Raw genomic sequence first — 17,350 nt, forward strand, 5'->3', positions numbered from 1 at the left:
TCCTTCTTTAAGTTACAGATGTGACTCTGAATAGCCAATTTCCAGTGGAGTTTTGTCTTCTCAGTTCTTGGCATATCCCTCCCTTCTGTAACTCTCAGTAAGCCTATATGGTAGACACCTGCTTCCTATTTGTTTATTTAAATATCACCACCTTTTCCCGTGTCTTAATGCATTTTAACAATCTCAGATTTAAAATATATATTAACTCCCGCTGCCCACTGTACATATGATACAACATCTAATCATATCATATCATATCACAAAGCATTTCTATCACTTTAGTTTTACCTTGGATACAATGCTTTTTACCTTTGTTCACACATCTGATGTGAATCATGTGGTGAATGATCAAGAATATATATGCCTGTAGAACCAGCCCTTAACCACTGTTGCTTCAAACAAATCCTCACTGAGAATGACACAACTCATCCCTTTTCTCAGCTCAATATCAAAATACTATCTATTACTCAAAGACAATGTTCTTCAACCCATGGGCTAGGACCCTCAGGTGAAGCATCTGTTATCTCATGAGTCCTTATCAAATCACCTTTTTGTTGTTTTTCCAAAGGACATGCCGCTAGTTTGCATGTGTAGAGAGCAAAGGTGCAATAGCTTCCACCTCTCGTCGCATGTCAGCTAAAAGAAGCAGCAGGTTAGCAAGGCACAGCCACTCAGCAGTGGAGAAGATTCCTCCATAGCTTTGACCCCTGCCTTGTTCCTCATTATAGTACATATTCTGGAGCCTGTCTTGCAATTTCTGCCCCAGCTCTTCCCTTTGCTACCCATTGTCCTGGCCTTGACACTGTGAGGTCATAACTCTTTCCATCAGGTGGCTGTAATGTCACACACTTGCAGCATGGCAAGCCCTATACTGTCTCCCAGGGGTTCAAGGTTGGTCCCAGGTATGAAAAAGTTAGAGACCATGCTTCTAGAATGCTTCCTGCTGTGCACAGTTATTATCCCCCAACTTCTTCTCACAACAAACTTGTGAGGATGATAAGTAAACTAGCCCAAGGGTACCTAACGAGCCAGGATTTTATGACGTACACTGCAGTTATGAAACCTATAATAACTGGCATTCAGATTTTCCATTTTCTTCAGTTTGCTCCTGCAAGGCAGAGGGGGAGAAGCCCTGGCAGATCGAGCTTGTACAAACAGTACCATGCTCAAATTAATTGATTCTTATATGATAATTTGTTTTGGTACATTTGCAAAAAAAAAGAAATATACTAAAATACAGATTTTTTTTTAAATTTTCTATCTGTTCATATTGTAAGCAATTGATAGCTTATTAGCTTTCTGCACAGCCACACAGCTGCAGTATATATTATAAAAATGCACACATAAGTGGGCCTGTGCATAATTCACATAATAAATCTTTTTCTAGAAAGAAAAACTACACACATATATATACACAATAATGCAAAACGTAATGAAAATTAAAGCTTAAACACATGAGATTCTTCTATGTGACAGCAGTGTACAGTTCAAGAATGCATTTCACTTGAAACTGCAATATCAAATGCTCAGCTGCCTGTTTATTTCCCAGAAAGGACAAATTGGCCACTCTCAGCTCTTTCTTTGTAAAGCTGAAGCTGCTGTGGAAGATAACTGACATCTCTCAGGAGAATTAGTAGGGCATTATTTACAATGATCTCAGACTCCTGACATCCCAAATTAAGTCATTCTCTGCACTGCTTTGCAACATCAACCCCTTGGCTTGGGCAACTGGCCTCTGTCATTTTCCTTGTGCTTTTTAAACTTCCAAAGTCAACAAACAGCAAGTTAAAAATACAATTTACATCGTCTTTTGTTTTGGAGGCTCAGCATCATTTTTGGAAAGAAATCCCACTGGAGATGTTATCTTTGCAGCCCTCCACAGCTGAAGGTTAACTTGAGAAGCATTTCTAAAAAATCAGGCCAGAGTTCCTCACATCTTCAAAAACGCAACCTGTGAAGGAAACAAAATGTTACCAAAGTGTTAGGCTCAGCACAGTAGGTTCTACAAAAAACCAAAAATACCAAATCTAAATTAAAAATATCTACAAAACATTTCCATAAGCTTACTGCAAAGCAAACAGTGTGCTGACACTCTCTTATCACATACAAGGAGAAAATGGCCCCAAACTGATCTATGGTCTTCTCAAAAAGAGTCCCCCCCCCATCTGTTCTCCCTATTCTGGTGTATCATAAAACCAGTAAAAGGCAACATGAAATTCTCAAGAAAAATAAATTCAATTTAGAATTTTTCACATCACATGCAAGAGCCATTAGTTTAGTGAAACAAATTTGCAACCAAATGGACGCTCAGTGTGTGTGTGTGGGGGGGGGGGGGGGGCAAGCAGCCAATCATGGTTCTCCAATGAGTATATTTGTTCGATATACACCTTCCACTTTAGCCATGTAAGGTAAAAAGGATTTCCTTTTATTTCTGTTTTTCTTTTATACAGGATCCCTTAAACCTTAAACCAGAGTGCACAGCAGATATAAATCAGGAGGGACCCTCTTTCCCTGAAACTTGTAGAATTCGCCACGAGTTATGTGGGTTCATGAAAATACAGGAGGCAAGTTTAACTAACACACTTTAATTAAACCTCTTTGACAGTTGCTGTCTTCCGATTTTGTAAGATAGATGTCACCAGGACTTTTTTGGTAGAAAAAGCCCAGCAGGAACACATTTGCATATTAGGTCACACCCCCTGACATAACCCTTGTTTCACATAGGGCTCTTTTGTAGAAAAAGCCCAGTAGGAACTCATTTACATATTAGGCCATACCCTCTGACACCAAGCCAGCCAGAACTTCGTTCCTGCTCAAAAAAAGCCCTGGATGTCACAAGTTACCAGAACTGAGAGGTCTTTTGTGTTTAGTGATTATAAAGTATGCGCTATCACATTCTCAAACTTAGAAACAATAGCAAAACGAGCTTCAACACTTTACTGTTTTTTAAAAAATAGGAACTGCAACCAAACCCAGCCTATCTAAATAATGGACTCTGCCTATTCACAATACCTCTTGTCCCTTCTCTTTCCGAAACCTAAATTTCCCCCTCCCCCACCATCACCATTTGATCTTGGCTGTTATTGACTTTGTGTTTTTTCTGCCACTTCAACATTCCATTTGGCCTTTCAAATCAGATTGGTCCAAGCTGAATGGGAAAGCAAGAGGGCAGAATTTTCTCCTGTCCATCTCAGACATGTCTTTTCCCTTTCTAACACTAGCTGTGTCACCATAGGAAAATCATGCAAGGGTAGAAGGATTAAACTCCCTCTCCCCAATGTCAGGGTTCTCAACCTAAAATTTGTTTCTAAGAGGGCATAGAAGATCTTTGTCTCATCTAGTCTTCTATCTTGAAAACGCTGACCTACTGGATCAAAGTAAGCCTTGCAGAAGAAACATAAAGTATTTGCAAAAAAAAGAGATGATTCAACGATCATATTTAAAGCCCGGTAACATGAAACATTTTTATATTTTGGTTTTTCATAAAGAATTAGTATTATAAAATGAATAACTGCAGATCTTTATCCTGTTTGACAAATAGGGCAACCCACTCTTCAAGTGCACACATACTGAGCTGGGTCATGCACCTCTTGAAAACTGGTCAGTTGGTGCAGAAGGAGGCAATATGCCCCACAACAAGACTAGGTCCCTTTCAAAACTGTAGGAAGATCTGGGTTGGCATCAGGGGCTTAAATTTAATTCAATACTGGATGGCAATACTGTAATATATTATAAGGGGTTGGGCTTTTGCTCTGGTTCAGTAGGGGAGGCTTTTGTAGTGTCCATGAATCTTCTAAATGGGATGATCAATAAATCTAAATAAATAAATAATGTCATGGAAGGGACAACATCATGCTTTTAAGAGATTACTAAAAGTATAAGCAAAAACAATAATAGTTCTAGGACTGAAGCAACACAGCAGGAAAACCCTCATTACATGGAGCCTGACCTTCATGATCTTTAGAACAGTCATGTGTCATCTACATAGGCAATTAGAGTGTTCTCACTGCCCAGCGCTGCTGAAAGTTTATAGCACCAATGCCAGTGTTATCCTAATTGCCACAGAGACATGCTGTGAAGCTCCACACATCCCTGATTTTACTAACTGGGTCCATAAATCGTGTAAAAGAGTGAAGGAGGACTTTGACTTAAGGTAGCGCATAAAGAAAACTCCATGAAACTCATCAAGTTGATGGGATTCCTGGTACTGAGGACAGAAACATCTCAAGCAAAAAGCATAGGATGAGATGTTGAACAAACATTGAGATTTTATCCATAAAACTTCACAAACACATCATTACTGTATGTATCACATCATCGTAAGTTAAGTCATGGCTCTACTGTAGACAATGAATGCAGAGTGATAATCAGTCCTGGATCTTCAGTATGTACATGTATGATTCATGTATTACGTGTCTAGGTGTCTACCTTATAAAATAACACTCACAAACTAGAATGTAACACTAGAAACGGCCCTAATTAAAAAAGTAGAGAAGGGAAGAAACATCACTCAAATACTCCATTTAGCAAAATACATTCCAATACAGCATGGCTTCTTCCTCTTATGATACTGAACAGCACCCTCTGTTCATAGTAATGTATCATTCCCAATGACCTATTCATTTGACAATGTTATGATGATATTACTCTTTTGCTAAGAGTTTTATAGCGCCTGAATGCCTACTAAAAATCAAGGAAGCAATGTTTTTTACACAGCAGCAATTTATAATGATTACCAAAGTGAAAACAAGAAAATAAAACCCAACAGCATAACATTGTGCATGTTGAACAGAAAATCCAGCATAGCGTGATCATCCCCAAGAAGACACTAATCAACTTTCTTTCTTTGAAGAAACTAGCAAGAAAATCACGCACAGGACTATGAGGGTCCTATGCTGCTCTCAAAACCAGAATAAATTCTGTACAAGTGCTGCAACCATGTGATGAACATGAATTAGGGCCACTGTAAACAGATGTATGACAGCCAGGTCTACAGAAGGGACTTTGATGTGAATTACGGCAGGTCTGGAAATTGATGATTACGAGAGCATAAGGCAGGATTCCCCAACATGGTGCCTGTCAGTACTTTCAGTGCTTGATGAGCTTTTCAGAAAGTGAGTGCAGTCATGGGTAAGGAAAGGCTTGTTATTTGCTACCCTAATTCAAATGAAAGTTTTCCATGGCTGCCATAGGAGCTGCAGTCACTGGAGGATCTAAAGGACTGGAAAGCACCCTAGCTTTCCTTAGTGAGTGTGTGGTTTCATTTTATTTCAGGCTTTCCTTCTTTTTATTCACCCTTCTTTTTCTCTCATCCTCCTGCCCCTGCTCCTGGCTTTCTTTTTATTTGTCTTCTGTAATTATTTTGCAAAATAAGGAGTCTCTGCCTCCTGCAACAATAATTTCAGCTTTGGCTCCACCTCATGTACCAGCCATTTTGGGGAGATGCTCACTACACACTCTCAATGTTCCAAAGGTACATGTGGGTTCAAAATGACTGGGAACCTCTGTCATAGGGCAATAGCACTGGGTTAGAAATAGGAATCCCATAGTTAAGCCTCTTTTTAAACTTTTAATTTATGAGTTTGAAATTGTAATACAAGTACAATAACAGATGATCTATTACAGGAAACAAAGGAACAGGATCTACTGTAGAAAGACAGGGATCTTTGGGGGGGAAATACTAATCAAAAGGCTTGTATCCTTGTATACCTGTATACCGACTACTGAATATCGAATATGGAACATCGAAATGTTGAAGACGGTATACCGAATCAGTATTTGAATTTGAATAGAGTGTAGCTTTACGACCGCTGTCTGATTTTAACGACATGTACATTTATAACAAACGTTGGATTTTAATTATTTAATGAAATGTTAATTTTATAGTGTAACTTATTTTTATGTTAGTTTTACATATGTTGTAAGCCGCCCTGAGCCACTCGATGGAAAGGGCGGGATATAAATCCCAGATAAATAAAATAAATAAATAAATAAAAGAGTAACTGAACAGGAGAGACAGGTAAACTTTTTGGAGGATACAACAGATTACTTCCAATTTAAAAATGCATTTCTGAAAACCTGAGAATTCTTTTTTCAGGCTTAGAGTTTGTAGTTGTAAGGTAAGATAATCCAACATTGATTATATTTTTAATTCAGGATTCATTACATTTTGCGGGTTCTCAGAGATTGTGGTGGGTATGATGTTTAGCTTAAACACATACAAATGAACTGAAGTTGCTTAGAACAGACTCAGATCATTGTTCTATCTAACCTAGTATTATTTGTTCTGACTGACAGGGACTCTTCCAAGATCTCAGACAGCCAACCTGGGAAGGTCCATTATCAGACCCTTTACTGGAAAAGCCAGGGATTGAACCTGCAACCTTCTTTCTCCATGACCTGAGGTTTTTTTACTTTTACTTCTTGCTGTTTTTACAACCTAAGTCATAAGCAGCAAACCCTCATCCCATGGGAGGAAAACCTAAAAGTTAGTTATTGTGTAACAATCTGAGATTCTATAAATCTACAGGTCTCAGTTCCTGGCTATTTTCATAATTAGTGTTCACTTTTCCATAGCTCTTGGGGAGGCTTGCATTTTTGCCACATATGATGTGAAACAGGCACAGAAGCTTTCAAGAGAGCTTGACGGACAAACATATCTCTAGTTATGGTTGCAACAACAGTTTCAATCATGGGTTTATGGACTCCAGGCTCAGAATATTGGTTATCCAGCAAGAACTATTCATATCCTGTCTGATCAATAAGAGAAACAACCATCTATTTAAATGCTGCTGGGCAATGAGAGTAATTAGTAACTTTTGCAGCAAAGCACATTATGCAGAGGTATGGGGGAGGGGCAGGGAGAAAGTATATGAAATTTCTATAAAAGAAAAGAAAGAAATTGTCTTTAATCCCAACCAGTGAGACTTTGTAAACTGTAAGCCAATGTAGCTTTGTGGCACAGAAAGCCAGAAAAAAAATGTTTACATTCAACAGACAATGTGTGTTTAAGGAAAGAAATATGTCTAGTTCAGCATATGAAAACTATGCTGTTGAACTGGAAATAGAGATTCTAAGATATAGTGAATGAATGAGACAGAGAGAAAAGCTCAAAGTCAAAAAGAAAAGGCAAAGTTTTGGTGGCAAACAGAACATCTGACTTGAACAAGATAAAAGAAATGAATTGAGTTTTCTTCTTGTGTATGATAAGGACAAGCAATTTGGAATGGGAAACATACCTGAAGACTTGATATTAGTTAACATCCTTCCAATGTAACATGACAACAATGACATTTACAAGGCAGCATGTGAATAGTTAGCTAGAGAAGCTACTTTTTTACAGCAGCCACTATATTGTATTACTTCAGAGTGAAACAGGATAGCTGGGGTTGAAGAGATATTCTGCTATGAGACAATTCCAATTGCCCGCTGTCAGGAATGAAATTGTAACTCAAGTGTAGACTAATCAGCAAAGTGGACTACTAGGGTCAGTTCATGTTACCAGCTGAAGAATCAGTCAACTTCTCAGCATCAATTAGAACTATAGCGTTGGCTCTCACACTGAAGAAGAGTCTTCCTTTTTTGTTGTACAAAACAGCAGTGGTTCCAACACTGTTACACTGGATCCCTAGTACAGAGCTGGTCATGTGATAGTCAAACAACTATGCATAAAAGATCCAAAAGTTCAGTTCCTGACATCTTCTGTTGAAAAGGCTGTCAAAGTAAAAGAGCTGGGGGGAAAGTTGCCCTTGAAATGCTGAAGAGTTTCTGCCACATAGATGGACAAAGCGTTTGGTCAAGTGTAAGAAAGATTCATATAACTTTTTTTGGAAATGTACTCAACAGTATTACCTGAGGCAGCAGCTGACATGAAGCAGAAGCAAATGTAAAACCAAGAAAGGTATTCCTTAAAAGATCAATGGCTGTACAAGTTTACTTTAAACACCTTTTTTGCTCATATAAAATAAACATGTAAAACCCAGCCAAACTTTATAAGAACATGTGGGCATGCTATCCAAAGACTAATACAAATTGTTGTTGACTTTAGTTGTCAAACTGGATGGCAGAAATCCTTTAACATATTTTCAAAAACATTCCTGAGGTGGAAGCTATTGCTTTAAAGTAAAGTTGTGTGATCTACTCTATTATTTCCATGGAGTAGTTCACTCCAGGTAAAACTAGATGTGCATCAGAATGAGCATTCAAATGCAGATGTTGCCTACTTTCTCTATTGCTTTCAATAGGATGGATATTTAGATGAACATATGGATTATTAACCTCCAGCTCACTTGTGTAAAAGGTTCCAAATCCCACAAATGATACTGTGTGTTTCAGTTCTTGTGTGTTTTGAATTCTGAATTTTTACATTGGTAATTTGTGTATTTGCGTAACATGGTTATTTGTGTAACATGGTATTTGTGTATTTGAGTAACATAGTAACTTGTGTAACATGGTTGCTACATTATTTGTCACCATGAGTCCAAGAACATGAGGTGGAATGAAAAAGTTTTAAATAAATACTGTTATTCTTTAATTAGATTGCACAAAAGGTTGCTTATCTGATGACTTTTGACCCAGTTGACAGTAAATCTGATAGAATCAGACATATGAAGGTCTTAGGATAATTGTTTGATAATATCAGGCTCAGAAATAAAACCCATTTACCTCAAAATATCTATTTAAAGCTTGTATATTTTAAGGGGAAAGGTTATTTTTAATTGTAGTGTGTGTGTGTTTTAAATATAGTGTGTGTGTGTTTATCTCTCTTATAGTGACCTTAGAATCCTTGCCTCTTCATTTTTGTTGGAGCACAAGTCAGAAAGACCCATAAAGAGTACATATGAGCCTATCTAGGGCCAGCCCTACCAATTCAAGCAGAGTACCTCCATCTTCCATCTCTGTGTAGCATTTTTTAAAAATGAAAACCAGAATACAATTTTTGACTTTTGTTCTTAGATGCCAAAATGTCTACGGTGTTTCACTGGTTTTATGACAGACACCGAACTGTTGGTTAGACCAATCTTAGCACCTGTGTTCTACAGTAAGTAATGATTGCTTTAAAAAGCAGACTTCAAAAGTCCCCCACAGAATTCCAGATTTTCCTAGTCAACACCAGCTGCTGTTTGCTTTTCACTATGGCAAAGATCTGCAAACCTCAACTAATGAAGCAAACATAACAGCATATATTTTCTGTATGAAGCGATGTAAACAGCAGTCAACAAACGGACCATGTGTATGGGAAGATAAAATTACCAAATGCTCCATTAGATCCCCTACAGTTACCAGCTTGCCTGCTTTTTCATTCATGTTACCTTCTATTTTGACTGTGCTAGGAGAGAATGACAAAGCAGAAAGCCTTTTCTATGGCCCTGTTTCAACTTGAGGTGGTGATGCACAAACCTCAGAGCCTTGGCAGACACGGAACAACACATGAAGAAAGGGGATGAAGTGAAAAACTGAAGAAACTGATTTCTAAAAAGAGATGATATGTAGGACCATCACTAACAAAATCAATTAAAACAGGCAGTAAATTTGTTCTTTGGCCCTAGAAGGCATTATTCTTTCAGCCAAGACTTCCTAGCACTGAGTGACAGTAACCTTTTGAAAAAAATTAAATAACTCCTTTATATGGCCTGGGACCTGCCTACCTGAAGGACCGTCTCTCCCCACACGTTCCCCAGAGAGTACTGAGGTCTGGGACGCAAAACCTTCTCACCATCCCCGGGCCCAAAGAAGTCCGTCTCAAGACAACCAGAGACAGGGCCTTTTCTACAATGGCCCCCACATGGTGGAACCAGCTACTCAGTTCCGCAGGGCCTGTAAGACAAGCCTCTTCCGGCTAGCCTACGCCTGACTAGATTAATGTAGCTTATCAGACTTTAGTGAAATATACGGTATAGTTTTAATGTTAAGATTTTAAGGTTTTTAAATGCTTTGACTTTTTAATTGTAATAATTTTGCACTTTGTTTATTGTTTTATCGTTTGTTGTGAGCCGCCCTGAGCCATTTTATGGGAAGGGCGGGATATAAGTCATAGAATAAATAAATAAATAAATAAATAAAGTTGCCACATGTTCTCTTAAGCAATGGCCCCCAAAAGCTCTAATCCATAGACATAGAAAATGCAGGCCTTTCACATTAGAAACATAAACGACTTCAGATGCATCTCATTTTGAACCTCTTACAACTGCATTCCTGTGGAATATTCTAGGAAACCATTTAAATCAATATGGCTTGTGGCATAACCATGAATTTGTTTCACTAAAAGAAAACATTATGGGAAACTATTTTTGTGATTTAAAATGTCCTATATAAGACTTTTCCAATTGGACATTTCAAACCATGTTGTGAAGAACAGATGCCCAGGTGTAGAAGCCTCTGAGAATGGAATGTCCAACTTCACAGAAGCAAAGATATAGTTCAAAGATGGGGTCTTTTGGCTGAGGACCAACACACATGTGTCCAAAACACCTGTAGATATTATTTAAAATATACTTTTGTTAGAACAAAAAGGAGCTAACAGTTTTGATATATTGTATGAAGATATTCAAATATAGATAACTTTGTATGGTGTTTGAAGTGATAAGACAATTAGTTAGCCAAGAATGTACACTCTTATCAAGTGAAACAGCTAGCTATTGCTAGGAGATTTTTAAAAAAATCTATAATCTTTCATTGACATCTGCCTCTGTTTCTGAGGACTGGAAGGTAGCAAATGTCACCCCCATCTTTAAAAAGGGTTCCAGAGGAGATCCAGGTAACTACAGGCCAGTCAGTCTGACTTCAATACCAGGAAAGTTGGTAGAAACCATTATCAAGGACAGAATGAGTAGGCACATTGATGAACACGGGTTATTGAGGAAGACTCAGCATGGGTTCTGCAAGGGAAGATCTTGCCTCACTAACCTGTTACATTTCTTTGATGGGGTGAACAAACATGTGGACAAAGGAGACCCGATAGATGTTGTTTACCTTGACTTCCAGAAAGCTTTTGATAAAGTTCCTCATCAAAGGCTCCTTAGTAAGCTCGAGAGTCATGGAGTAAAAGGACAGGTCCTCTTGTGGATCAAAAACTGGCTAATTAATAGGAAGCAGAGAGTGAGTATAAATGGGCAGTCTTCGCAGTGGAGGACAGTAAGCAGTGGACTGCCGCAGGGCTCAGTACTGGGTCCCATGATCTTTAACTTGTTCATAAATGATTTGGAGTTGAGAGTAAGCAGTGAAGTGGCCAAGTTTGAGGATGACACTAAATTGTTCAGGGTGGTAAGAACCAGAGAGGATTGTGAGGGACTCTAAAGGGATCTGTTGAGGCTGGGTGAGTGGGCGTCAACGTGGCAGATGAGGTTCAATGTGGCCAAGTACAAAGTAATGCACATTGGGGCCAAAAATCCCAGCTACAAATACAAGTTGATGGGGTGTGAACTGGCAGAGACTGACCAAGAGAGAGATCTTGGGGTCGTGGTAGATAACTCACTGAAAATGTCAAGACAGTGTGCCATTGCAATAAAAAAGGTCAGCGCTATGCTGGGAATTATTAGGAAGGGAATTGAAAACAAATCAGCCAGTATCATAATGCCCCTATATAAAACTGTGGTGCAGTCTCATTTGGAATACTGTGCGCAATTCAGGTCACCGCACCTCAAAAAGGATATTATAGCATTGGAAAAAGTCCAGAAAAGGGCAACTAGAATGATTAAAGGTTTGGAACACTTTCCCTATGAAGAAAGGTTAAAACGCTTGGGGCTCTTTAGCTTGGAGAAACGTCGACTGCGGAGTGACATGATAGAGGTTTACAAGATTATGCATGGGATGGAGAAGGTAGAGAAAGAAGTATTTTTCTCCCTTTCTCACAATACAAGAACTCGTGGGCATTCAATGAAATTGCTGAGCAGTCGGGTTAGAACGGATAAAAGGAGGTACTTCTTCACCCAAAGGGTGATTAATATGTGGAATTCACTGCCACAGGAGGTGGTGGCGGCTACAAGTATAGCCAGCTTCAAGAGGGGGTTAGATAAAAATAGGGAGCAGAGGTCCATCAGTGGCTATTAGCCACAGTGTGTGTGTGTATTTACCACTGTGTGACACAGAGTGTTGGACTGGATGGGCCATTGGCCTGATCCAACATGGCTTCTCTTATGTTCTTATAAATATGAGAAGCTGAATGAGTGGGAGTTTCTTAGAAGGGGCTCCTTGCTTGTGATTCATTTATCTTTGGGTAACATATTTTTATGGACTCACGAAATTGCTTTCCTTTAATTATATAGCAGTAATGGATAGCGTAATGTTTGTTGAGTTAGTCAGTGTTAATTATGCAAAAAATTAAGCTCTAATAAAGGATTAAAATGGATGCAAAGATTCTCTAATAGTATCACTTGCGTACTATATCCATAATGAAACTAAAATGTTATAAAGTGTCCCTCTTGCAAGGAATTAAATTATCTGATACAAGAAAGCTAACTAGATGCCTAAGACTTCTTAAATATATGCCTGTATCTGAATCAGGCCTGCCCAGTGTTATCCAAGACATCTAGCTCCTAAAGAAACCTGATGCTAGTAAAATATTTTTGCCAGCTGTTACTATACTCTAAGAGCCCCGTGCTGCAGAGTGGTAAAGCTGCAGTTCTGCAGTCCAAGCTCTGCTCATGACCTAAGTTTGATCCTGGCAGAAGCTGGGTTCAGGTAGCTGGCTCATGGTTGACTCAGCCTTCCAAGTTGGTAAAATGCGGACCCAGCTTGCTGGGGGGAAGCGTAGATGACTAGGGAAGGCAATGGCAAACCACCTCATAAAAAGTCTGCCATGAAAACATTGTGAAGGCAACATCACCCCAGAGTCGGAAACAACTGGTGCTTACACAGGGGACTACCTTTACCGCTTTTTTTACTGTACTCTATCTAAACCAGTTAATTATCTATTATTTATCTAATTAGGTTTATTATAGCATTTCATCAACACTGATGGTAAATTTTAAAAGGATTTAAAAAGGACCCAAGGAGAAAAGATCATTTTAAAATCAAATTTTAACAATGACTGTGGTGTGCACTGGTAATAATTTCTGTTCTCTGTTTCTACTACAATAATTGCAATTCTGAATTCAACATCCTAAAAAGAGTTATGCCCTTCCAAGTCCAGTGATTTCAATGGATTTACAAAGGTTTGGTTAGGATGGCATTGTGAGTCATCCCAGAGCTCTGGTACTTCTCTTATTTTGAAATGAGTCTAAATGAGTGGACAGTAATCATAAACAGTGGTTACACATAATTTGCTACACAGATGCTAAGCGCCATCACATTTGTTGCCAGTAAGAGCCACAGCCTAGAGACTGTTCCATTTGTTTCTATGAAATCTCCTATACATATTTAAGCAGAAGAGGGAAAAGCAACACAAACTGACCACTGTCAAGACTTCCTGCTTTTATCCATTTCCGTCACATCTTGTCATGTAAACCGAGTGATCAGTTTCACTAATAGTAACAGCTTGATGTTTTTGTTTTAACTGATGTTGGGTCCTTTATAACCCCCTCTAGTGGGTGCTATTATTGTCTCCAGATTTCCTTGCCAGTTTGATGTAGTGGCTAAGAGTGACAGACTCTCATTTGGAGAACTGGGTTTGATTCCCCGCTCCTCCACATGCAGCCAGCTGGGTAACCTTGGGTCAGTCACAGTTCTCTCAGAGCTGATCTCTCAAGAATAGTTTTCTCAGAGCTCTCTGAGCCCCACCTACAACACAGGGTGTCTGTTGTGGGGAGAGGAAGGGGAGGAGATTGTAAATCACTCTGAGACTCTGAGCAAAGAGCAAGATATAAACACAACTCTTCTTTTCTTTGTGGCTGTCAATATGTGGCTCCTTTGCACCTTTTTAGTGATTCTGTATGGTTTTTCTTTTTATAGTTTTAATATTTAAGTTTTATTTTTAATGCTGAAACTTGCACTGAATATTCTGCAGAAGGATGAGCAACACATCTAATCAAACAACAACAACAAAAAAGCAAATAAACTCAGTGCTGATGTATGGCCACCATTCACTAGGCGCTTAACTCTCCTTCACAGTTTGATCTACACCTCCACATCTCTGCTGCATATCACTGACTGTATATTTTAAACCCTACGCCAATCTGATCAGAATGGAGGCAATGAGGTGATGAGACAGAAAATTAATCTAGTGAAGAATAGAGCCCTTGTGGTTCATACTGTAACTGGGTCACCAGTTATGAGCAATATCTGAAAATGCTAAAAAGATTTTTTTAGAGTTTTCTAAATAACTTTTTGGCACATGCACATTGTTGCACTATGTATTTTTGCACATGTGCTTTCTTGAAATGGGAAGAGGCAGTTAAGTTTTCTAGGCAATCACAGGATTCTCTTCCTTCACCCCATATATATGGAGTGTCTTCAGATCTGCAGGTACTTCATACTTCCCAGTTTGAGTCACCTTGTTGAGCTTCAGCAGCATGGACAACTGCATTTATAAAAGGCTAAAGTAAGTTTCAATCAGAACAGTTTCACTAAGACAAGATAAAGAGTTAAAGTAATCATCTTGCCTAGTCTGATAAATGCTGACCATGCAGGGCTGAAAACAGCACATAAGCTTGAAGTACTTCTAATTTTTAACTGCAAACATAATAACAGTGTCAAGGGACTGACTTGTAAAAAGTGTATTACAAGGAGGGGGAAATAATACTTTGGAACTTCACAGCATGCAATCTCTAGCCCACACTGGTGTCTCATGGGATCAAAACCAAAACTGAAGTTATTTTTCTATTATAGTTGCTTCAGTTTGAACAAGCTAAGTCTGAGCATGCCTGACCTGGATAGTCCAGGCTGGACTGATCTCCTCAGACCTTGGAAGCTACGCAGGGTCTGCTCTTGTCCGTATTTGGATGGAAGACCACCAAGGAATACCAGGGTCGCTGTGCAGAGACAGGCAATGGCAAATCAACAATGAACATCTCTTGCCTTGAAAACCCTACTGGATTGCCTTAAGTCAGCAAAAAAGAAGTCTTTGTACACTTGTGATTCTACCACTACTCTAACTTACAAGTAGGGTATGTCCCTCCAAGTTGATGTCTCAGCATTGCCAAGTGAACTAGAAGTGAAGCCTATGTCTCCACCACAACATGAGTTGTGGCTCTACACAGCAGTCTAACATTAAAAGGCAACCCCAGGGAGGAAGAACCTTAAAGATTGCTGCGTGAGTTGTTGGGGAAACGTTGGCTGCAGGAACCTTTGCATGCACTCCCATTTCCATTTTGTTCATTTGGGGAGGGAGAGAAGCTGGTTTTCCAATTGCATCAAAAAAGACAGACATTTGTTCTAAAAAAAACAAAAAACCCTTTTATTTATTCAATCCCAAATGTAAATTCATTAAGACATATAAGAATCATACATCATTAATCAAAATTTACTAACTTAAACACTGCGCACAATGATTTTATAAAGGATATCCTTGGATGCTCTTGTCAAGTCTCAGAGAAAATGGGTTGTTGGCAAAAAAAAAAAGAAAAGAAACAAGAATACATTCGCACATTAAGTACCTTTTCCATCCATAGGAGCCAATATAACTACCAATAAACTCTATGATGAGCATCTCACATATAGTGACATACACAATAGAGCTCAACCCTTTCTCCCTATCTTTCGGAGTCAAGAGTGTCCAATAAAGCTGGGTTCTGATACTCTGTCTATTTTGAATTTGATAGTATATAAACATTCCAAAAGGCAAAGTCATGTGAGACAAAAGACAGCATTATCTGAACCAGGAAGGTGACATCACCCAAAGTGTCTTAAAGCCTCCTGGGAAACAGAACCCAAGTTTCAAATATAAATTATTATTATTATTACTCTCTCTCTCTCTCTCTCTCTCTCTCGGCTTGGCTTCGCGAACGAAGATTTTATTATTATTATCATCATCATCATCTGGAAAACTGGGAGAATGAATTATTAAATACAATAATTCATCTGAAGAAGTGTGCATGCATGTGAAAACTTACATTCTGAATAAAACTTTGTTGGTCTTAAAGGTGCTACTGGACTCCAACTTTGTTCTAATATAGAAATTGAAATAAGGACAGGTTTCTTACCTGTAACTGGTGATCTTCGAGTGGTCATCTGTGCAATCACACATATGGGTATTCCGCAGGATAGGCCCTGACCTCGGAGAGTTCAAAGCAATCTTGATCGTAGATCTGGCGCGCCTCCCACTCGTCCTGGGGAGGAGGCACCTACTGCGCATGCCTGGACGAGAGGGAGGTGCTTAGCCACTCAGTTTCTTCCCGCCGCCGGACAGGTGGAAACAAATGAGCTAGATGAGCGTCCAGCAGCGGGGAAGGCTGGGTGGGTCTGTGTGATTGCACAGATGACCACTTGAAGATCACCAGTTACAGGTAAGAAACCTGTCCATCTTCTTCGTGGTCTCTGTGCATTCACACATATGGGTGATTAGCGAGCTATTCTTTCGGAGGTGGGTGCTGGATCTGTAAGAATATGCATGGTTAGAACCAAAAAACGTAATGAGCATAGTACTCACAGTAGTTAATCGAAGATGGAGCGCAGCACTGCTTGTCCGAAGGAGGCATCACGCCGGGCACGGACGTCAAGAGCGTAGTGCGAGGCGAAGGTAGATGTAGAGGACCAGACGGCGGCAGCGCAGATGTCCTCTATAGGGATGCCTTTCATGAAGGCCGACGAGGTAGCGACGGCTCTGGTCGAGTGAGCTCGTATGTGTTGAGGGACTGGCTGTTTTGCCAGTTGGTAGCAGAGTTCGATGGCGGCAACGAGCCACTTGGAAAGTCTCTGAGTAGATATTTTGCTGCCCTTATTGTGGGCGGCGTAGGTGACAAAGAGTCTCGGGTCCTTACGGAACTGTCGGGTCCTGTCTATGTAGAAAGCTAGGGCCCTACGTGCGTCCAAGTTGTGGAGCGCCCTCTGTCCTGCATCCGCGGGGTGCTGGAAGAAGGCCGGTATGGTTGATTGTCTTCCCAGGTGAAAGGGAGATACGACCTTTGGCAGGAAGGTCGGGTCGGGTCGGAGTACCACCGTGCTGTTATGAAAGATCGTGTATGGTGGGTCCGCCCTGAGTGCACAGATGTCGCTGGCCCTCTTACCTGTGGTGAGAGCCGTGAGCAGCGCTGTTTTCCATGATAGCAGGTGTAGTGGAATAGAAGCCATGGGCTCAAAGGGTGGCTTCATGAGCTGGCTGAGGACGAGAGAAAGACTCCAGGTAGGAAGGATTTGTTTGATTGGTGGGTGTAGGCGGATGATGCCCTTTAGGAAGGCTCTTGTAGCATGGTGAGAAAAAACTGTCGTGCCCCGGATACGGGGGTGGAAGGCAGAGATGGCTGCCAGGTGCACCTTT

General features: G+C 39.9%; 1 protein-coding gene across 1 annotated transcript in view; it reads right to left on the reverse strand.

The window, feature by feature from the left end:
* Positions 1–1,179: 1,179 nt before the first annotated feature.
* UBE3D (ubiquitin protein ligase E3D) overlaps positions 1,180–17,350 on the reverse strand; it is a 94,133-nt gene continuing 77,962 nt past the window's right edge. The window contains exon 10 of the mRNA XM_060236521.1: positions 1,180–1,951. Coding sequence (XP_060092504.1) covers positions 1,931–1,951 — 21 coding nt within the window. The 3' untranslated portion in view covers positions 1,180–1,930. The remainder of the gene's footprint in view (positions 1,952–17,350) is intronic.

Source organism: Heteronotia binoei, chromosome 1 (genome assembly GCF_032191835.1).
Source record: "Heteronotia binoei isolate CCM8104 ecotype False Entrance Well chromosome 1, APGP_CSIRO_Hbin_v1, whole genome shotgun sequence".
NCBI lineage: Eukaryota > Metazoa > Chordata > Lepidosauria > Squamata > Gekkonidae > Heteronotia > Heteronotia binoei.